Source organism: Plectropomus leopardus, chromosome 7 (assembly GCF_026936395.1).
Source record: "Plectropomus leopardus strain MGB_pleo_1.0 chromosome 7, ASM2693639v1, whole genome shotgun sequence".
Taxonomy (NCBI): domain Eukaryota; kingdom Metazoa; phylum Chordata; class Actinopteri; order Perciformes; family Serranidae; genus Plectropomus; species Plectropomus leopardus.
This window is the reverse complement of record NC_142182.1, coordinates 12,945,252-12,967,775: the sequence shown is the minus strand read 5'-3', so window position 1 is coordinate 12,967,775 and position 22,524 is coordinate 12,945,252. Positions and strand designations below refer to the sequence as shown.

The 22,524-nt window shown below is 39.4% G+C and overlaps 2 protein-coding genes across 5 annotated transcripts in view; one reads left to right on the top strand and one right to left on the bottom strand.

The window, feature by feature from the left end:
- Positions 1 to 72: 72 nt before the first annotated feature.
- On the bottom strand, positions 73 to 14,324 carry accs (1-aminocyclopropane-1-carboxylate synthase homolog (inactive)). The gene is made up of 16 exons (XM_088079970.1): positions 14,016 to 14,324; positions 13,222 to 13,875; positions 9,528 to 10,291; positions 9,361 to 9,420; positions 9,203 to 9,273; positions 9,012 to 9,081; positions 7,522 to 7,588; positions 6,886 to 6,983; positions 5,108 to 5,185; positions 4,784 to 4,884; positions 4,208 to 4,297; positions 4,055 to 4,100; positions 3,808 to 3,949; positions 1,904 to 2,046; positions 1,583 to 1,736; positions 73 to 964 (listed from the first exon to the last, which is right to left on the bottom strand). Exons 1-16 carry the CDS (start codon positions 14,062 to 14,064, stop codon positions 546 to 548), a joined length of 3,006 nt encoding a protein of 1,001 aa, XP_087936096.1. The 5' UTR covers positions 14,065 to 14,324; the 3' UTR covers positions 73 to 545.
- furinb (furin (paired basic amino acid cleaving enzyme) b) overlaps positions 12,673 to 22,524 on the top strand; it is a 111,535-nt gene continuing 101,683 nt past the window's right edge. The window contains exon 1 of one of the 4 annotated variants that reach the window (XM_088079971.1): positions 12,673 to 12,787. The gene's annotated coding sequence lies outside the window, so the exon portion shown is untranslated. Of the gene's footprint in view, positions 12,788 to 15,742; positions 16,512 to 22,524 lie in introns of those variants that run through there. The other 3 variants (XM_088079972.1, XM_042495968.2, XM_042495967.2) reach the window with 3 other exon arrangements.

Below are 22,524 nucleotides of genomic sequence, written 5' to 3'. Positions count from 1 at the left end.
TCAAAAAAATGATCACTGACAAATTTAGATGTACTCTAAATAAAAGATTACTGTCACATAAATACATCATAATTAATTCCTTTAGCTCTATCTTTATTCATTCTGATAAAATAAAGTGCATATGACCAAATAATGGAGATGTACAATTCAGATTACAATGAAAATGTTTTAAAAAGAAAGTGTGACTGATTTTGGTTGATTTACATTTGGCATTCATTTAGAGTTCGAGTAAATAAACATACATCTTTCAGTCTGGATTACAAAAACAAGGCTAGGCCGTCTCCCTTTAGCAGCTTAAAAATAAGGCCTCAAGATGCAGATAGAAAATGACTCTGCCCTGTCCTTCATTCCTACTTTTCTCCTTCTCTCCTCTTTAGCCTGCTCTCAGCTAAACGTTTCCTCTTCACCCAGAAATAGGCATCAGATGTGACCTTGTGTCAAGTGTTTGTGTCAAGCTTTTCACTATAAACGCAGGGACTAAGAAGGATGCTGAAGAACTGCCTCTTGAAATCTGGCAGCTATGTTCGTGCCTGTTTATCCTAAGCTTACTTTCTGGCTCTTTGCAGCAGGGCCTTGAATACATCAAGAATCTCTGGGTCCTCCCCAGCAGACAGCTCTGGAGTGTTTTTCTCCAGCCAATCAGACGAGTGGATCTGCTGCCTGAGTGTGCCAATCAGAGAGTCCAGACTGTCTGCGGGCTTCGATGCTTGGCAGTCCAGCAAAACTAACTCCTCAGTGGCCAGCGGGCCTGTGTCAGGAACGGGGCTATCCTTCTCCTTCAGCTGGTCAGATGACTTGCTCTGGGGTGAGGATGTTGAATTGACAACCACAGCACTGTCTGAATCGGCACTGTCCTCTTTTTCTGGTGTTTTGCTCTCCTCACTGGCTTCTTTGATAGAGCGTGAATCGGGGCTTGTGCTTTTTTCATAATTTTCTTTCAAGGCCTCTCTAATTCGCTTCAGCCCTGAAATAACACAAAACATTTACAGAACAAGCTAGTAACTATTATCCAATCAATAGCTAGTTTAAGACACAAAGCAGGAGATTAACTGAAAATAATAGATATGATCTTATCAATATCTATTTTAAAGTTGACAATGGGCACTGGGAGATAACAACAGCACATTATTAAAAAACATGAAAAATAACTTTTTCAACATCTAAGACAGAGAGTGGCTGAACACTTATGCACTGGTGAACCTCTTTAAAATGTATTTTCCTTAATTTTATACACACAATTTTTTAGCTTTATTTTGATCAATACTATTTTAATGGGTTTTATTTTCATCTCATGGTATGCTTCCTGTGCATTCTATTTTTTTCCTTATTTTTGTCTTACTTTTACTAGTACTATCAAATGGTTTTTATCCATGTGAAGCTGCATTCTATGTAATTTACTCTGATCTCATCTTTATGTCTTTTCATGTGACGCACTTGGTGCATGTAATTTCTTTGTTATAAAGCACCTTGTGCTGTATTTCTTGAATGAAATGTGCTATATAAATATGGTTTACCATTATTATTATTATTTATTTATTAATTTATTTAACAACTGAGTGTGCTTATAACACTTCACACTGACCGAGCTGAAGGTGATGCTGTTGGTCTGCGAAGACAATGCGGAACCAGCCAGGCACGGAGCAGGAGAAGGCCTGACCGCAGCTCAAAACCACCTTGTGTCTGAGGAAACGCCTCCACAGAGACAGCTCCTCCTCAAACGAGGCCTCTCTGAGGTACTACCAAAAAGGAGGGACAGAACTGAAACATCAAGCTTACAGTACAGGAACACACACGCACACAATGTTTTCAAGAAATAACAGCGTGCAGTTATTTTGCATTTGAATTAGTGAGTAAGAACAGAAATATCAGCCCCGACATCTTATCATGGATTTGATCTTTGTACCTTTCTTAAGTCAGCCCAAACATACAGCCCAGCAGGTCTGTTCAGGTAAGGGATGCCCAAACTCTGCAGCTCTCCTGTCAAGTAACTGTGAGCAGCTTTCAGTCTGCACCTGTTCTCTGGCAAAAATTCCTCGCTGATCCACTCTGGAACACGAGAGTGTGAGATGACAATAGGTAAGTATAAATTGAAAATCATGCCATCCTGTCATTTCAGAAGAAGCCCAAAAAGGAGACAGTATTTTTCATACAGTTCTTTGATAATAAGTCTTCCCGAATGGGAGGAGCTTCAGCATTGGCCAGTGGTCGCTGATATTGAATCTTGGTGTGAATGTGTCCAAAACGTAAGACATGATAATTAGACTTCCCAATCCAGTACTAGCCACCATCAACAGTGGCAGATGGCTTGAAATACTTGGGCTGCACTGTTAATGTTTCCTCTGAGATGATGACTCTTTTCTGTAAATGTTTTAATGTTCTGTATCGTTGCTTGGTATAGGAACTTTGGCCAACAAATACAGGCTCGGTAGCTTTATTGAAGTGGCTAGTAAGATTTCACTCAGGAGTCAAGTCCAGCTTACTGACCCATATAACTTACAGGTGCTATAAGAATACTTCACCCCCAAAATAATCATTTGTATATCAGTTACTCATCATATGTTCCTTTAAATTCCTGAAGACAACTTTGGCTGGCATGCCTCTATGGTGAACAGACAATCCTAAAAAAGGGCAAAAATTCTTTATGAACTTAAGTTACTGGGGTCAATGTTTAACAACAGCAAAACATCCATTTCCCCTCTCACACAACTGGTGCAGTATGATCAAAGTCTCATTTATCCAGTCGTATGTTCAGTAATTCTCAAACACATGCGTCTTTGCTAAAAACTTACTATTTAAATATTTCCGCCTATAAGGACCACCCTGACTGTGCCTGAACACATGTGTGTGTATGAGCTCCACTTCAGCAGATTTCAAACCACTGTTGTGCCCAGGCATGCTACTCAGCCTCGCAAAGACTGAAGAGTTTAAAATCAAAAATACATGTGTTTGAGAAGTACTGAGCATGAGTATGAGTGAACGAATGAGACCTTGGATTACACTGCTTGAGGTGTGTGAGAGTTTCTAAATGGATGCTTTGATATAGTTTTGTTGTAATTAAACACAGTTTCTGTTTACTTCATTTCATGAAACTTGTTCAACATTATTGGATTTTCTGTCCACTGTGGAGGCATGTGAGGCAAACAAAGTTTTCTTTGTCAATTTAACATAATGTGGTGAGTACTTGACATACAAATGGTCATTCTGCAGTTGAAGTATTCCTGGATGAAGGCCTCCTCCCTTCTGCGATGCCAAGTGACAGTGCTCTTTTGAGTTTGAACTGTTATCCTCACGTCAACTGTTATCCTCAGGTCACCGTGTTAAAAAAGATCAAATATTTCCTTCGTCCTTGCTTATGTATTAACCAGTAAAAAAGCATTATACTGTTAACTGTGGATTACTCATTGGCACATTGCTCAGACTGTGTACTTGTACTCTGACCTAGATGTTGCAGAACCTCCTACTGAACCACTCCTTCAGCTTTGCTGTTTGTTGTCCATTGAAGCTGTTTTGCGTGTTTTGTATGAATCCTGGCTGCAAACCAATATCCCTATGAGGGAATATTGTGATATTTTGAACTTTGGAAGCAGGGAAACCGCAATGAAGCACATGTTTGAATTGTTCAGCAGCTTGCATCCAAAATAATTTGAATTTATGAATTTGCACTTGTCCAAACAAACCACTTGCGCTGCACAAGGACAGCTGATAGTGTGAATTTTGACTGGTCTTCACGGAAATGGGGTTGATGGGGTTTTTTTTTTTTTTAGTTCAATGTGTTTGCAAAAGTACATGTGAATCGGGGAATCATACCTCTATCCTGAAGTATTTGTGCAACCTGGTGCTGGGTGGTTCCTGGGATACCGTGGAAGGGACCCAACTGGGCCAAAGCCTCCACCAGGTCTCTGTTCTCAGTATAGAGAGTGCCTATTCTGATTCCTGCCATTGCAAAGTCCTAAAAACAACAAGAGGAAGGAAATGAAGAACTGCACTGAAGAAAAGCTGAGATTTCACTTTACAGGAGATATAAAAGTATGACACTGTCATACACAGTACGTACCTTGCTCAACCCCCACATTACATGCGTCCTCTGTGGGTCGGGCAAACTGAAATAAAAGCACATCATTAGCAGTTAAGAGGCTGTCTTTGGCTACAGTTGCTATGATTGAAGGTCTAATAGAGTAATCACGCAGAGGTTAGGTTCATGCAGTACCTGTCTGCACTGAGGACACTGTGAAAGGCGGCAGATTCATCAAAGACTGTCAGCATGTACACTTCATCGACGATAGCATGGAGCTCATGTCTAAGGCGGGAAATAGCGGAGAGAAAGATAACAAATACACAAAGTGCAGCATTAATAAACCTTGGTCTCATATTGTTAATGAATCTTTATGACAAAGAAAATGAAACATTAACGTAAAATGGTCCCTTCAACGTCCTACGTCAGAGTAAAAGCGCTGTGGTTTATGGTTACAACAGCTCAGTGCCGGCAAAGGTCTGTGGGGGGAATTACTCTGGCAAGATCATTTAGAAAACAATAGATGATGCAGGAGACTCCTTGGCACATGGCTGCACTTGACAATATGCTGATGGTTAAGAGAGGTGATAAAACTCCATCAAGAGCGCTTGATATTCCACACACGGGACAGAGCTCTCGGGCCGTAAAATAAAAGAGTTCACTCTAGGAAGTGTATGCAGTGCTTTGGCAACGTGCTTAAAGGAGCCACAGGACTGACAGGAGGATTACAGTGTTAGGCCGCAGCATGAGATAATAGCGGGGCAAACATACCTTTTGGCGAACTCCAAGAAGGCAATCATCTCTTTCAGGGTGTAGATCTCAGCCAGAGGGTTGTGGGGGTTCATAAGTATCACACCTCGGATGGTTAAACCCTGAAAGAGATGGGCAGATTTTAAAGAAATATAAAGTTTTTAAAATGTATCTTCACAGTCTTCAGAGATAAAGCTGAAAAACAAATCACTGAGAAAAAAATGGAATATCCAAGCGCTTAATCTAAACAAAGAGCTTTCTCTATGCATTTTTGGTGTGGTTCTTTCTTTCTTTAAATATTTATTAAGAGCAAGTGTGCTTAACAAAAATGCATTCATGAATTACCTCTTGTTTAGCCTTTTGCAGACCTTCCTCTAGTTTGCCAACAGTAAGTTGGAAGGGTCGACTGTCTTTGCCATTAGCCTAAAAAAAATAAAATAAAAATATCAAGACAACATTCAAATTGGACAGCTGACAGTACACCTTTCTGCGTGTGATCACATGCTGGACTTAAAGAATGCCTCAACTGTTATTATTATTATTTTTAAAAGTTTTTATACCATATTGTAGCACTGTTGTTCCCAATGTATTCAAATTTGAAAATTAATATTTTGGTCAAACTATGTATGCTTTAGCCTCAAAATGCTACTTTCCCAAGCCCTTCTAGAAACAGAGTCTAGTAGAGCTGTGGCGGCCCTGACAATGACCAAACTAAACCATGGAGTCGGTGGGAGATGGTAACTCCTGTGTACTCTGAGGTAAAATTAATATTCAAAGATATTCCATATATAATAAAATATCAATATCAATATATCAATATATATATAATATTTAAAACTTTTCCATAATATTTAATTCCATTTCCATAACTTCATTAATGTATTTTTAAAAAAAAGGCTGGCCTACATAGTGATAATGTCAATAATGAATTAATACTGTATGGCATATACAATATTTAACAGGCACTTCCCAGTCCTTTTTTTAGGTGGGTAAAATATGGTTTGCTGCTGCTCCCTGCCAGAGCCACCAGACTCTTTTAACAGAAACAGTCATTTGACTTTGCAGAACACAAGGAGGTACCACTGCCGCTGATCTGTCACTTTGTGTAATCATGTGACTTTTGGAACCACACTAACATCGAGCCCACAGTCCCGGGCCATAGAAGAACATTGCTTAGCTTCTATGCTCCGGTGGTCCTAACTGCTTCTCCCCACTGGGTGTATGTCAACTGCCATGTAACTGAAGGAGACGCACTGACTGTGGATTTATTAACCCTTTGAAACATGGATGGGCATTGGTTTTCTTGTGCTGCATTCAGACCCCTTTCACAAGGATTCAAGTCTTTGAAACATGAGCAAATTGGTTTCTTTCAAAAACACGGGGAAAAAAACGAAAACAGCAACTTGACATGAAATGTCTTGCAAAATACATCAGTAAAAAGTGACAAAGAAATGACCTGACAATTCCCTTTAAGAGAGAGATAGAGAGAAAATCAATGGATTTATAACTATATAACTAGAGTAAATGATCAAGAAATCTATATTTATAATTATATGTTTAAAGAAAATGATATATATTTTTATTATAATTATTGTGCATTTTTAATCTTCTTTTTAACTTTTCTTTTTTGCTAGTTTCAGGTAATTTTCTTATAACTTTTTTTTTTTTTTAAATTATTTTCTCACTAATTTTATGGTCATTTCTGGTTGGTCATTATTTTCTTTCCATTTTTTTAAACAAATCAAGCCAAATTGTTCAGGTTTCAGAGAGTTATGTGCTCATACATTACAAATATCACTATTATACTGAAGCTCTACGTGTCTTCACCTGGTTAAAAAAAGGTTTAATAGCACCAGGTTCCACCTTCAAGGTCAAATCTTCCAAGCTAACACTTTTTTCAATCTCCATGGTTACACTGTCAGTGAACAGCATGTTTGAAGTATGTGTGTGTCCCACTTCCATTAAAAAAAAACACAGAAAAGAACACAGATGGGCCCGTCCTTCAAAGGTGAATGCAATGTCCATATAAATGTGAGTTAGAGTGGATGTATAAAAGTACATATAGAACAAACATTTTAAACAAATAGTCAGCACAGCACGTACACCAGGCTCTGTGTTCCTACCTCACAGTCAAGAGGGATATGGAAGAGTTTGACACCACTATACAAATGTAGATCCTCAGTGATAACACCGTAGAAAGGAGTAGGAATGAGAATGGCATCTACAACATGAAAAACACAATGAAACATGACATCTGAATACAAACACAAACATCAAGACCAACATAAGCCACTATTTGGGAAATTAGTGGGTATTTCTATTGCTAGTTTAGAAGCAAATTCCCCAATTAATAATTTTGCTGCTCTAAATTGTACACTGTGCATATTTGCATGAATTAATTGGTAATCTTAGTTGGGAATAAATAGGCGCATATGGGCTGCTTTTCAGGCTGATGATCTTCAACGGCCTTATTGAGTGAAACAAATATATTACATTGCTCAAAACAATGCCTTGCTTGCAGTGGCACAAAAGAATAAGCAATAAGCAATGTATGTAGCTGCCTAAATAAATAACTGAATGAAAAAGTGTTACGTTTAAAAGATTATGCTGCAACGTTCCCATTCTGTTGTGCTTAATAGAACGATCATTTAAAAAAAAACAAAAAAAAAAAACTCCTGTTGTTGTTGTGGGCATATTTGTATTCATACAGTATAGATATGGATGCATTGTGTGTGCATGACAGTGCATTCTGAACCTACCTTTCGGGTCACAAATTACTGCAGCAATACACGAGAAGAGGGAGCCACAGCCATTTGTCACCACAACCTGAACAAACACACGCATCCACCGTGTTATGAAAGACCCAATTAAGCCACAGACGGAGGCCTGATAAATGTGCTACAAATTCATCCCCCCACTAAAACAGCCATTCATTACATCTGCAAATTAAGTTGGTTGCCCTAAAAAAAAGGGAAAAGCTACGTTAGTTCATTTGCAGCATTTAATGTCTTTATAATCATTACGGAGTTAATCAGATTAATTGAATCCACTGCCTTCATTTTTGAAAATGAATGGCTGTAACTCAAAATGTCTTCAGCAGCAGCAGCAGTGTAAAACATTTAAAAAGAAAATACTTTTTTCAGTGATTACATAATTTGCTGGACATTTGTATTAGTCATGGGAAGGAAACATTCTTTACACAAATCACCAAAATCCAGATGGAGTTGTTACACATGAGGCTGGGTATTGGTACTTGCTAACTTTTATGAAGGCAGTTTTTATTTAACCTTTAATCTGTGAACATTTTTAAACGACAGCTGAAAACCTATTTATTTAGTCTGGCTTTAATTTATAAAATTCTTGTGAATATTATTTTATATAAATTCCCCATGTTTAGTTCTTACTGGTCTCTGTACATTTTACTTTTATGTCTTATTTATCACCACCTGTCTTGATTGCCTAATCTTGTTTTTTGTGTTGCATTTTTGATTATGAAGCACTTTGAGCTGCATTCATTGTATGAAAAGTGCTCTATGAATTAAGTTCATTACTATAATTATTATTTGAGATGCTACCGTTCAAAAGTACTGTACAGCTATGCTACATGTCTTTGGCTTTTGGTGGATTTACAGAACTGTATGTCTCAGTTCAAATGATAGATGTCTAATGAAGCAGAAAAAAAGTTTAAAATGAGGTACTCTACTGGTATCGGTATTACTTTAAGGTTACGGGTAGTGGTACTGGTATTGTCTTTTTTTAATATAATAGACTAGTTAGACAAAAACAAAGAAAAATGTAAGTATTTCAACATACTCTAGATTGACGTATTTGCCTTAAATAATGTTTGGAAATAACATGTAATTAAGAGTCAAACGGGCAATTCGGGTATAGGTAAAATGTAGTGTTGTAGGTGGTTCAGGTGGCACCACAGTAACCCAATACGTAATGTACATTAGTTTTCTTAAAATTATTGATATCTTTTGCCTTTTGTACAGTTTATGTTTAAAAAAATAAAATGCAGTGCCCATTATCTGCATCCATAATATAAATCTTGTACAATATTCCCCTCTGACTTACTGTGAAGAAAAAGTGAATAATAAATCTACAGAATGTAAATGTGGTTTAAATATGATAAAGAACCTCAGAACTGTGTTTGCTGCCCGTAGTAATTTAATATTTATTTGTTTCCACAAACATATTTACAGGCTTGTATTACATTCCCGTATTAAATGCAATCATTTTCACTCACGTTGTCAGCTTTCAGCAGGTTTGGAGAACAGCAGTAGTGAGTCAGAAACTTTGCAACTTCCTCTCTGAGGCTGAAAGAAAGCAAGATAGAAAGATTAAGAGGGTTTTACTTTAGGAGATCTTGTTAAAGTGTTACTTTGCTATGAGCTGCTCATTAAAATGAAAAAAAAAATGTCCACTTTGATCTCTTACAATGTGTGTCCCCTCCAGTCTGAATACTGCAACAACGATGGGTCAACATGTAGCATGTCAGGCTTGGTGAGCTGCAGCAGGAAGGAAAACGACAGTCATTTGTGACCACAGGAGGAATAATTTAGATTGCATAGATATGGTTGCATTGTTAATCTTACGCGTTTATGAAGAAGATCATAGCACAGTTTGTTCTCACTGGTTCCCATGTTGATTATACCCTGGGAGTGAGAAAAGGAGCTTGTAAATAATGATTGAGGTGTCACGTTTTGCCACATTAGAGCCTTCTGGCAGCTTTAACTTGTATTTATTCATGACGCAGACTCACATCAGGGTTATCTGTGTCATGGTGTCGGTCCATCCCATAATGGGTATAACCCTCCTGGAGTATACCTTGATGCTGTCGGATGCTGTTGCCACGGTTGGACAGGTACGCACTCGGGCCGAGAGTTCCTACTCCTTTGAGTGTTCCCAAAATCATCTGAGACATTTTGCAGGCTTTGACAGATGTAGGCGGCGTTGACTTTATTGTCTCCTGCGTGGAAACAGCCTGTGTAGTGGGAGCTTCTGAAAGTGGCTGAGATAAAGATGATGAGACAGAGGGGGCGGCTGCAGTCATCAGTGACGCTGACAGATGAGGCAGGGGTGAGGAGGAGGGGTCAGCCGGTGTTGTCGCAGCCGTCGAAGCACCCTGTCTGACGGCAACTAATGCCCCCGTGAGCATGCTGAACAGGCGGAGCTCATGCTGGCGCTCCTGTTCTGCCCTCCTCTCCTCCTGCTGCTCCCTGCGCTCCTCAGCCTGCAGCTCTCTCTCCAGCCGCGCCTCCTCCAGGGAGAGGAGGCGCTCCTCTGCTGACTGCTGCCAGCTTAGGAAGCTGGCTAAGGTTTTATCCAAACTCTTCTGACTGCTGCATCTAGCACCCCCATGGCCCCAGGATGTTTTGCCACCCAGGCGACGTTTCCTCTGTCTCACAGATGTTGGGGGGTGAGACGTCTTCTTACTGGGTTGCTCACATGTGTCCTGTGGCACAAGACCACCAGCAGCCTGGGTGGCAGCTGTGGCAGAACTGGTAATGTTCAGGTCACTAAAACCTGCAGTTTTAAAAAGTAGGAAACAGCTTTTCAATTACATATCACTTCCTAGCCCTACACTGCATGCACAATTATGAGGCAAATTAAATTATCTTTAAACAAATAAAATGCTCTTAGTCTATCCAAATGTTACTCACCCTCAAACAACTACAATAAAGTGAGATTTGTGTCTTTCGGTGGAATATATATATATATATAAGTGTGCACAATTAAAAAGCAACTGGTAGTATGTAGCAGTAGCATGCAGAATTACTGTGTAACTAAATTACAAAAGTAATTCTTCTCAACTAATTTCTCAAAAGATTAATTTAAGACATTTAAATGCTTATTAAGGCCTTCATTTTTAGATGAATTAATTAAATGCATTTTAATACTTTTTAACTCTTTGTAACCTGAGAAACGTTGTTTGACATTTGCAAAAAAAAATGGGAGGAAAGCAATGGACAACTTTACAAGATATGGCCTAAAAATAGGCAAGAAATAAGGAAAGAGTTACAAGAAAATGACTTAAAAATAAGAAGAAAGGGGAGTTGAAAAAAAACTCAACAGAAAATGACTCAAAACTGAAACCTTTTTTTTTGTAACACCGTTTTAGATTAACAATTACAACAATTATGAACGGAGTTTTCCCTTTAAAAAAATCAGGTCATTTTCTTAGAACCTTTTACTAATTATTTGCAATTTGTGGAACATTTCTTGCCAAGTTGCTCACAGATTTTCTTGGCCATGTTTTCAAAAGAAATCAAACCAATTTGCTTGCGTTTCAGGGGGTTACGCAGCTTGTAAAAGGCATCTGAAAGCAGATATCAATCCAGATCTCAATCCAGGTCTCAAAGGGTTAACGCTCTGAAACCTGATTTGACGTCAGTTTTCTGTTGCTGCTTTCAGACACCTATCAAAAGCTATTTAACCCTTTGGAAACTGAGCAAATCGGTATCATTTATTTGAAAAAAAAACATAGGAAAAAGGGGCAATGACCTACTTGGAAACAAATGTCCCACAAATTTCAAGAAATTCAGTGTTTCCTCTACACTCATTTAGGAGTGGCGGGCCGCCACTCCTAAATCCTACCCCCGCTCCTTCAAATGTCGTTGTTTTTTTTTGGTTGTTTTTTTTTAAAAAAACAACCAAATAGCGTGCAACTTACCGGAGAAAAGGTAGACTTATTAGCTGAAGAAAACTTATAATAGATTTTATTAGTTAAATAAACATTCGCAAAATATTGATGGCCAGCTAAGGTTACGTAGCTTAAGTTAATTGGGCCCGGTGCCAACTCAACTCAGTGTCGCTAACGTGAGTAAACTAATTGATAGCATTAAGCGATATACACGCCATGATGTAACTGCTGACTGCATTTTCAGATGAGCTTGTTCAAATATTTTTCAAAGAAGAGAAAGACACCTGATGAGGATGGCGCTAGTCAGGTATCATTAGCCTTTTTACTGACTCAAATTATGATGGTTAGGTAAAAAATTATGTTCACACTTGTAATCAAATGTGACGTGAGTGTAAATTATCCAACGTTAATGTTATATGTAATCGTATAAGACAAGTGACAGACAGGGAGGAGCAGTGCAACAAAGTGAAGGAGAGCAGAGTACAGGAGGGGGAGTGCCGAGTGAAGGAGCAGGAGAGCAAAGTGATGGTGCAGGAGAGAGAGATGAGAGGAGAGGAGAAAAACATAAAGGGAAACACAGAAACAATCTCATTATTGTTTCTATTTGTAGGTGAAGACTGACTTGAGAAACAAGCTGCAGGGGGATCACCTTGCAGCATGTATGCTGCTGAGCATCAACGGGCCACCTCTTGGGGAATTTCCGTACAACAGAGCCTTAGAGCTGTTCTACAAAAAAACAAGAAAAATCCATTGTTCTGAGCCTGGGTGCAAACTTTGCCACTGATTACAGCCCCATCAAGAAATTATTATTTATTGTTTTTATTATTTTATTGTTTAATTTTTGTTATTATTTTTATTTTACATTCAGCCTTTAAAAAGCGATTTTCATGCCAACCATTCAATAAAAAGGGGCATTATGCTGGGCATAAAACTAAAATCTGCAGTCAAGTGTCATTTGTTTACGCCGCCACGGCTCCCCGGAGAGCCTGCCCCCGCTGCTGAAAAAAATCCTAGAGGAAACACTGAAATTAGAAAAAGGTTACTAGAAAATGACCTCAAAATTAGTTTGAAACAAAAGGACGAGGACTTAGAAAGATATGTTTAAAAATGGGGGAAAATGTTAGATAGTTATATATTCTTTTTCTTTCCTCTATGGCAGGCATGTCAAACTGGTCCACAGGGGGGCCGGTGTGGCTGCAGGTTTTTGTGCCAACCAACCAAGAGCACACAGTTTGACCAACCAACTGTCTAAAGACGGAGATCAGTTGATTAAATGAGTCAAGTCTGGTGTGCTGCTACTTGGTTGGAAACAAAACCTGCAGCCACACCGGCCCCCCTGTGGACCAGTTTGACATGCCTGCTCTATGGTTTATTTCCAGGTAAGTTTCTTTTAACTTTTTTTTACTATTTTTTTGCACATTTTTTGACTTATCTTGTTAAGTTGCTTGTTGCCCTCTCTCCTTGTTTTTGAAAGAAATTCAAAGCAATTTGCCCAGGTTTCAAAGGGTTAAGGAACCGTGATTAATGACAAGGTCAAAATACTCACTTGCCTGATAATTGTGCAGGAAGTGTATGGTAATGAAAATGATAATAATAGATAGATAGATAGATATACTTTATTGATGTCAAAACTGAGAAATTGGGGTGTAGCAGCGCCATGCAGTAAGAACAAGAGAATGAAGAGCACACATTATTAATAGAATATAAAGGAATATGCTTAAAATATATATATATATATATATATATATATATATATAAATATATATATATATATATATATATATATTATAATGATAATATTCAGACTGACTACCTGAAGGTGAGATTCTTGCATTTGTTGAGCTCTCTCCTCGGCCCAGTGAGTCATCTGCGCCCAGCAGAGACTGCCCATCAGTTTCCTGGTCATCCCCAGATCCATAGTACATCTCAGGAGCAACACCTGAGTTCAGCATGCTCTCCTCAACGTCTTCACATTTAATATCCAGCGGATCTCCTGTTTTCGGCGGCTGACCGAACAGAAACCCACCTGTGGACGCAGGACCAAAGGTGCCTGCTGGGGCTCCTTGCAGGTATGCGTCAGGCCCGCCGGGGCTCTGAAACACCTGTTGAGCTATGACAGCTCCGCCCAGGGAGGAGTAAGTAATAGCCGGCCGGTTCGCCAGCACCCTGTCCATCACATCATAAAACTTCCAGGACCTCATTTTGTGGTTGTCCTTGATGCGGCGGTACTCCAGCTTCATCTTCTTGATCTTCTCCCTGCACTGGTCACCGGTGCGGTAAATACCCTTTTCGCGCAAGATATGAGCTATGCGGTCAAACACGCGCTGGTTGCGCAACGAGCTCTCCAGCTCAATCTGCACCGACTCATCGGACCACAGCTGCAGCAGCTCCACGATCTCCGGGTCCGTCCAGTTGCTGCCTCGCTCGTGCCTCCTGCCGCGGAAGTCCATCCTGTATAAGTTACAGTCTGCAACACAAAATGCGATATTATGAAGGAAAAATACAGCCACGCGGACAGACGACGGGGCTTAAAGTGGCCACATGTGTCCTCTAAATGCACGTAGTTTAGGAAAACAAACACATTTTTAGCCACTTGTGTTCCCTCACCGTGAATCAAAGTGCAGCTCTTCGGGCTGTTGTGGAGCTGCTGTGACATCCATGTCACGCCAGGTTAACCCGGTTTGGTTTAGACTGGCAGAAGCTTTAAGGTATATAATTCATGATTAAGAGCAAATTTGTTATAACTTGTCGAGATGGGGAACAGACGCGAACAAAAATATCTACATCCGGGTTGACGGCACATGCGTGCTGTCCTTATTCCGGGATAACTTTGGTCCGTGCTACTGAAAGCGGGCTGGCTTTCACTTATACCAGGCTGTAACGGGTAGACACAACCATGCGAGTCAAGGTAAACTCAGCGTTATGGCCCCCTCTACCGTACAATGGACTTTTTTATCCGAGTGTGTAAGAGGAATAGATGTCCACAAGGTGGCGGTCACACACAGCGGCGCAAACGGGATAGCCGAGGGGGAAAGGGATGTTTGTTTTGTGCACAAGCGTAGCCCAGAAATCCTTTTTAAGAATAAACTGACAATGGTATAATTTTGTGTGGGAAAAACAAAAATTCAACATGTCGGAAAAAATACAAAAAAACATGGATAATGATAGCAAAACTGTGTAAAAGTTGGAATTTTCTGGATTTTCCAACTTTCAGGGTTCAGTCAGCTTAACCCTTTTGGCTTATTGGCCTGATTTATCTCAAAAACATGGAAAGAAATTACCACAAATAAGCAAGAAATTACTGAAAAGTTACAAAAAAGAGACCTGAAAATTTGCACAAAAAATGTAAAAAGATTTTTTTTAAAACCATCAATTCAAGTTTATACTAATAATTATATAGAGAATTTACTTGATATTTGTACCTATTTATTCATTTATTTATTTAGGCTATTTATTTATATACAGTTTTTCTATTAATTCTCTTCATCTCACTTTAAACTAATTTTAAACCAATTTTTCTGTTAATTTTCCTGTCACCTTTTCATTGCATCTCTCACCATTTTTTAAAACAAGAAATCAAACCAATTTTTATCAGGTTTCACATGGTAAAATGTTTGCGAAAGGTGTCTGAATGCAGCACAAGAAAACGGATCAATCCAGGTTTCAAACTGTTAAGGCAGGGTAGATTTAAGACTTTTAAAGACTTTTTAAATGCTACTCGGAATTTAAGTTTAAGACAAATTTTCTAATAACAGTGATTTAATCACAAGAAAGAATAGATAGCTGAGAAAAGAGTTCATATATTTAAGACCACCTAAAGTTCCTGCCTGTCGTGGCCAGGACACTCTTGAAAAAGAGATTTTTAGTCTCAAGATGTTTTTTTTCTGGTTAAATAAAGGTCAAATGAATAAGTGAGATGTGTATTTGATTCTATCTTTAATTTAGAAAATAAAAAAAAACAATGCAGAGGTTGAAATCAGTGCAAACAGTCCAGTCCAAGTCAGCCCCAGTCTTACAAATAACAGCTTTGTCTTCCATTAGAAAAGCCTTCATAAAGTTTTAGTCATTAAATATAATCGTCTTGTATAAATGTTAACCTTTCATTGTTAGAATCGCGGATTCATAATTTCATATTATGCCACAAATCAATTTATATCACCTGTTTAAAAGGACAAGATGTTAATGTCAAAATAAAAAGTGGATAAATATGAGTTTAGTTAGGTTTAGTCCTGTTTCTGGCGACATAAAAATGTTGACCCGCCCCTGTAAACGACCTCGGTGATACAAATCAAGCGCACAATCCAATCGGCTCTGAACGTGACGTATTTCCTGGAGAAAAAGGGTTTGTGGCAGTTTGTTGTCATCTCTATCCAGTAGTGAACCGTTGTATTGCGTTGGCACGAAGCCCCCTCATTCTCCATTTTTAAAAATCGATAAATTGTTTACTTTGCGTGCGAATTAATTTAAATATACTCCAGCGAAACGGCAGAACGAGCCACGTGAGAAAGAATCATTGAGCGCGTGAAAGAAATTTAGCCGGGGTGCGACGGTTGAAGTTAACTGGCAAAAATATTTTAAAAAAAACACAATGGTGGTCGTGGCAAGTTGACAAGCTAGACCGGAGAGTTGAATTCAGCACTTTTGGAGGAGGAGGATGGGCGTGTTCGGGTCGTATTATTGTTATTCCGGACCGAGCGGAGGACCTGCAGCCTCAGGTTAGATGTAAAGTTGAAAGTCAAGCCTCAGGAGAGAGGAGGGGAGTCTCCGCCCGGAGGAAGGAGAAGAGGAGAATGAGGAGGCATGACGTCTCCTTTCTTCCTCGCATCTTAGTTTTTTTGAGAAAAGCCACGAGTTAGATGTGTTCAAAGCAGGGAGGGGAGCTGTGGCGGAGTGGGTGGGAACAATGGGAGTATTTGCGGAAAGCATGAAGGCAATTTTTGCATAAAGTCTCTGCCAGCGCTGCCGACAGCTCTCACCAGTCCTCCCAGTCAGGTGAATCCTTCCCCAGTGTGGCTAACCCAGTATAGGTGGACCTTTTTCTGTTGTTGAAGACGACATGACTTGAGCAGGTCCGCAGCGCTTTCTGTCTGAAGTTTATTGTTGGTAAGATAGCTGCATGTTTGTTGCAACTCTTGTGTTGTTTTTCTGCAGCATGTCTCATTTGACTCTGTTCAGATTTATGCTCTGCTTGCCTCCCTCCTCTTTGTCTCCCTTGAGGCTCTCACATTTTCTTTTTCTCTTATTCACCCTGAAGCCTTAATAGGCTAAACCCCTCATCAAGTACTTTTATCAGTGCACGGGTGGGAATTGCTGTAATATATTTCAGTTAGTCCTGCTTCTCAGGCAAGGGAGAGATTGTTTAGACTGCTCCTCTTCCCTGGCATCAGATATAAGTGCCTATTTTAAGAAAAGCAAAGTGTTCTCAGTTTGAACCAACAAGCTGAAAAACTTTAAGCGATCGCATTTTATTCTGTCCTCTGGTTATCATTATTTTCAACTCCCAGTGGGATTACAACAAGGGAGGAAGTCAAGGTCACCAGTTTTTGAGGCAAACAACACAGCTCCAAGCTCAATCAGATTAGACCGAATCACCCATTAGAGATTACCGTTACAAAAAAAAAAAAAATCTTTAATTTATGTCTTTCTCTAAGGCCTAAATCTTGCCTAAGGTAATCATTTGAAATGTGGACATCACTTTTCTTTTGCTGCTTTCAAACAAAAACAACATTTCACAACGATTTAAACCACTGAACAAGAAATAAGTAGATGTAGAGAATTCTCTTTCTTTTAACAAAAAAAGGTATGGAAAAATGTATTGAAAAACAAGATAAAAGCTAGGGAAAAAATACATTCATTTCATTATCAAATATACATATTTGAAATTATGTTACAGAATTATTAGATTTTTTTAGAGCACATTTTCCAAGTCTTTTTGCCCTTTCTTTCTTTCTTTCTTTCTTTCTTTCTTTCTTTCTTTCAGCTAATTTCAGTTTTTTTTTAAAACTAATTTCTTGATAACTATGGGGTCATTTCTTCTTTTGTTGCTTTTTTGCCTTCTTCCCATGTTTTTGAAAGAAATCAAGCCAATTTTCTTAGGTTTCAAAGGGTTAAGAGTTCAAAGCTATTAAAAATCCTGCGTGTTGTTTATGTTGCCGGAGGAAGTCTAGCTGAGTGGCTCTCAAACGCACTTCTGCTTAAACACCACCTCTCCTGCCCCATTGACTCGTCACCAGCGCTGGGTTTAACAGCACTGGTAACCCTTCAGCTGTGAGCTCTTGGGCACACACGTTTTATAAGAAGCATAAAACAGAAATGCAGTGGAGGAGAAAGATGTAGGAAGACAAACTTGTCAACAATATAACTCATCTATAAACTAGGGCAGAGTGTGTTGTGGATGAGAGGAAGTTTGACACAGGGAACAATGCCAAGATTCAGATGGCTGTAAAAATTGGGTTGGATCTCTCTGTGGGACATTACTTACAGAATTGATTCTTTCTCCTGGACACATTGCTGCTGCCCTAGACAACACTTTATCAGGCTTCCCCATCTCTGTAGCTCGTAGGCACAGGGAGTGAAGATGGATCGGGCTTTAGTGGTGCTCAGCCACGGCGTTCTCACTCACTTCAAAGTGTGTCTCAGATGATCGCTGTACACCTCATTTCAAGCTGTGTACCCCTGTCCTGACAGAGCACAACATGCCCATGCAGTGCCTCTGGTTGTCCAATCACACTCTTAACTTGGAGCAATTTTCCCTCTCAGGAGAGGATGCTTGGCTGTCAGTGGTACTTCACAAATGCTGCAGTTCTCTCCTGTGCTTTGGTTTTCTGTGAGAGGGCAGCCCAGAGCGAATGGTGGGTGTTGGGCAGCCTGAAATAGAGCTGGAGTGCTGCTGCATAAGGTCTGTCACAGCTTCATGTGCTTGTCATTACCAATCGAAATCGCGTCTTCATCCCCACCAAGAGTAGATGTGTTATTCAGTCGCTTTGTGTCCATTGCCTCTCACTGGAGTGACTCTAATGCAGAGAAAGTTATCTGAATGCAGATGCTGTTTGTTAGATACAACACATTGGCTTCTGCTGCTGTTTGCAGTTTCGCTGGTGCAGCAAGGGGTCAAGTGTTTTCCTGGTTATACGCATTTTCCAGATGGGTAGGAAAATCTAATAAGCAACTTTACAGTCTCAAGCCTGATCTCTTAACTCCAGCTCTTCACCACCCACACTTAATAAGAGGTGGATCTGGGCAATTCTTACAGAATTAAATAGTGTTGTAGTACTTGAATTGGTCTTGGTCTCCAGACTGGTCTTAAGACCACTTTTAGAGGGTCTCAGTCTCAGAATCGGATGCATTTTGACTCGATCTTGTCTCGGACATGGCAGACTCTGGATTTTTAATCAAGACCACAACAGATTTATTTGTTAACATGATTTCTGTGATTGGATGTAAAACGTCCTTCTTGAAATCCAGCCAGTCAAGCAAGTCATTTTTAGTTCTTTTTTGTCACCAATAACTCCTGCCAGCCTTCCCCACCACCCTTCACTCATGTGGGAGCAGATCCACGAAGACGACACAAAAAAGAAGTAGTGTGGTGTTTTGGGAGCAGAGATGCCAGTTTGTCTGTAATCAAATGTGGCTACTGTAACCACAGAGAGTTCCTATGCAAAACAACAAACAATAGAAAACACTCCACAGAGTGCAAGTTCTGTAAGGCGGCGACTACTGAGACTGCTGAGACAACAACAAACTTCTTTCAGTTACATTGATGTTAAATTAATTTCAGCTTCTCAGTATTTGCTTGAATTTGTTCATAGAAATTATACACACACACACACATATATATACATATATAGGGTTAGTGTGGACTTGACTACAACACTAGAATTAAGTATAACAACGTGTTGGACTCAGTGCCATGATTACAGTTGCAACAGTGTGAGATTTTCATGGTACAATAACGGTCGAAAAGTTGCAGTTTCATGGTTTTACAGTATTACAGAATTATTCTCATTCTAAGTCAGAATGACCCTTTAAGGAAAGAAAACAGAAGGGTTAGTTTAGGTTGTGCAAATGCCTTATCACTCTAATTAAGACTTGAAACCATAATTTTTAATGGAAGCATGTGTAAAAAGTCTCCCTTTTGAAAATGACCAAAATATAGGTGAGATTCTACGTTCAGTTGCATTTTGTTTAATATCGTAGGTCAGCAAATGTACACGGTATTATAATTGTCATCTTTCAAATCACGGTATACCTTCAAACCGGTATATCGCTGCAACCCTAGTCATGATATTGATAATGACGTTATCAGTTTGACTGTTAATATTTTAATCAGCAGTGGAATTGATGGCCAAGCAGATAATCATTTAGTAATCATCTCACTTAGGTTGAACTGACCACTGCTGAATTTCTGAGGCCAACACAAAGACGGATATTTGGGAGTGTTAAAAGAGCTGCGTGACCAGAGTTGAGAATTATTTTTTAGTGGTTTCCAAAATCTGCCAGCCACTCAATAGATAACTATTGTTCTTTTGCCCGTTGAGTAAAGCAAATGTAGCAGCCACTTGCACATTTTAGCAGCATTTGGCTGGTGGCTGGTGGCTGGTGCTTATTTCCAACCCTGATGTCTGGCATGCATTTTGTTTTGGCAAGAGTCCCTTAAATTTTTTTATTAAAGAGTTGTGACAAAGATTTTTCATGAGGCCAGTTATTTTACAGTTGAGCAATCAGCAATAAGCTTGAAATCAAATGGCAGCGACAGTAAACAAGATTAGCCAACGATCAGTAAACTTCAAATGTAGTTATAAAATTAGACATGTTTACTTCGTTCGCAGGCTGTCGTGCCATATTCAGTCTGCTCAATACACAATTCGCCCACAAGGTCTTAATTAAAGGAAATATTCTCACACCTGTTTCTATGGTGACTGTCAGAGCATACGTGCTGCAATTTAAGAAAATACATGTAAATAGACAAAACAAACACAAATTAAGAAACCATCTTCACCAATTTGAAGACACACCTACAGCCTTTGGAGAATGCCTTGCAAATCCCACAAAACAACACATTAACAAAATGTACTATAATAATCACAACACAACAGAAGTGTTTCCAGCGGACACTTAATAGTGATGCACAAATCCTGACGTGCTTGTTTTGGCTGTAGTTTGTGACTAACGTTACTGGATTTGGCTTTTCGTCAGTGGTGCTGGAAAAGGAGCTAAAATATAAGTGTTTTTTTGACTGCACTCAAGCCAGCCTCCACTCGATTATGTTAAGAACGTATAAGAGCTGACTTCAAATAAAAGCTCCGTTCCAGTGAATCACATTCATTCGACAAGTCAGTTGCTCAGGCTGTCATATATTAATGATTAAAGAAACATAAACGAATAAAAATATAAGTGATGATGAACTGATTATATATATATATAAATATATATATATACACACATACACACACACATACATACATATATATATATAGAGAGAGAAGTGCAAATTAATACACAAAGAAATATCCACATTTCACAGTGGGTAACCCAAAGATATTCAGTTTAGAGAGGAATAAAAACACAGAGTGTTTAGGTTTAAGAAGCTGGAAATGAGAGACTTTTGATTTTTTCCTTTGTCCTAAAAAAATTACTCAAACTGATAAAAGATTATCAAATTAGTTGGTGATAAACTTAATCATTTTCAAAAAGTTGCTTCATCATAGCATCTCTGCAGTATAAATGTTATTGCATTGATATCACGGCCTCCGCAGATCTTGCTAGATTTCGACTCAATCCGTTTCCAGCAGCCTGATTCGTAACAGATCTTAAAAGATAGTGTTCCTCAAAGCTGCCGAAGTCTGTAGAATATCCAGCCGTGCTCGACACAGCTGAATGTTGCTCACAGGCTCATATGAACATATCAAGACCATAATAATTGCACAGTGTTAGTGCTTTGCTGATCCATCTCTCTTCTCGGTGCAGTCAAATAGTGAGGGGGCATGGCAGGACAGGAATTACTCCGGGGTTAGTTTGTACCCCACCGTCATTGTTCTGTAAGACACTGAGCAGCTTCATCAGTGCGGCTGGGGGTGAAGTGCGCTCCTCAAGTGCACCTCAGCTGTCGTCGCTCAAGCAGGGGAGAGGATTTGTCATTATGAATTTTCTAAACAGAACGTCTTAGCAAAATGTTCTGAAAGGAACTACCTGTTGTTGTTGCTGCTGCTGTTCAATAATAGAAAGTTGGCTTTTTTTATTGTTTTTTTTTTTTTTTGAAAAACAGGAATCTTTGATCAAAAATTCTCACCATGCTTATTGCCTTGAGATATTGAACTACAGTTGGAGGTCTGTCAATAGCTTGAAACAGAAGGTGGTTGAATTAATAATTCAAAGCTGTCATGTTATTTTAGCGTACTGCGGGTCCACAGGTCACTTATCCACCTCTGCATTTCTACAGGCTCACTTACTTGAGTATGCTGCTAATCTCGAAAGAGGTTATGCAACCGATTTTCTGTTTTCCACTGCAGTTTAGATCCTAAAGTCTTAGGTTCTCCTGTGGTTTGAAGGTTGAAGTTTCAGCTCAGTTTTAGGCCTTTGATGTATATTGTAAGAGTAAGCAGCCTCTTGTTAACTCCTCTTCAGGCTGTGTTTTGATGGAAGGTGTTTGGGGTGTTGTGTTATTATGTGCTCGTTATATTCTGCAATGCTGCAAAGGGGAGGGATACCCTCATCTCTCTCCTCCTCTGTCTCCCATGTATCACTCCCTCTCTCAGCCCTCTCATTGACAGCAGACCCCCTGCTCCTGTTTTTGTCACTCCAGCATAGCATCTAATGAGCTCAGAAGAATTGCACCACGGGAGGAGTGACAGCCCCTGGTCATGTTTCCACCACCTCTCCTGCTGCTCTCCAGTCACACCCACTCCTAAACATATCTGTGAAGCCATAAATGTATTCAGTGAGCGTCTCCTCTTTGAATAGTTCAGATGTGCACAATCCTCCAGCAACAGGGGGTAATTGTTTGGGTGAATGAAGGGCAAGGGTGTTGGAGTGTTGATAAAAAAAAGTTCTGAAATGCTTCCCTGTTTTGGACATTGGATTGAAGGGAGAACTTACCTGAAAACCAATTACCTTGCTA

Excerpts from the sequence above, each read along its gene's own strand:
- accs (XM_088079970.1), bottom strand. The coding sequence starts at position 14,064 with ATGTCACAGCAGCTCCACAACAGCCCGAAGAGCTGCACTTTGATTCAC. Across the intron at positions 10,292-13,221 it reads TGCAAGAATCTCACCTTCAG|GTTTTAGTGACCTGAACATT; the intron begins GTAGTCAGTCTG and ends TTAAAACTGCAG. Across the intron at positions 965-1,582 it reads ACAGCATCACCTTCAGCTCG|GGCTGAAGCGAATTAGAGAG; the intron begins GTCAGTGTGAAG and ends GTGTTATTTCAG.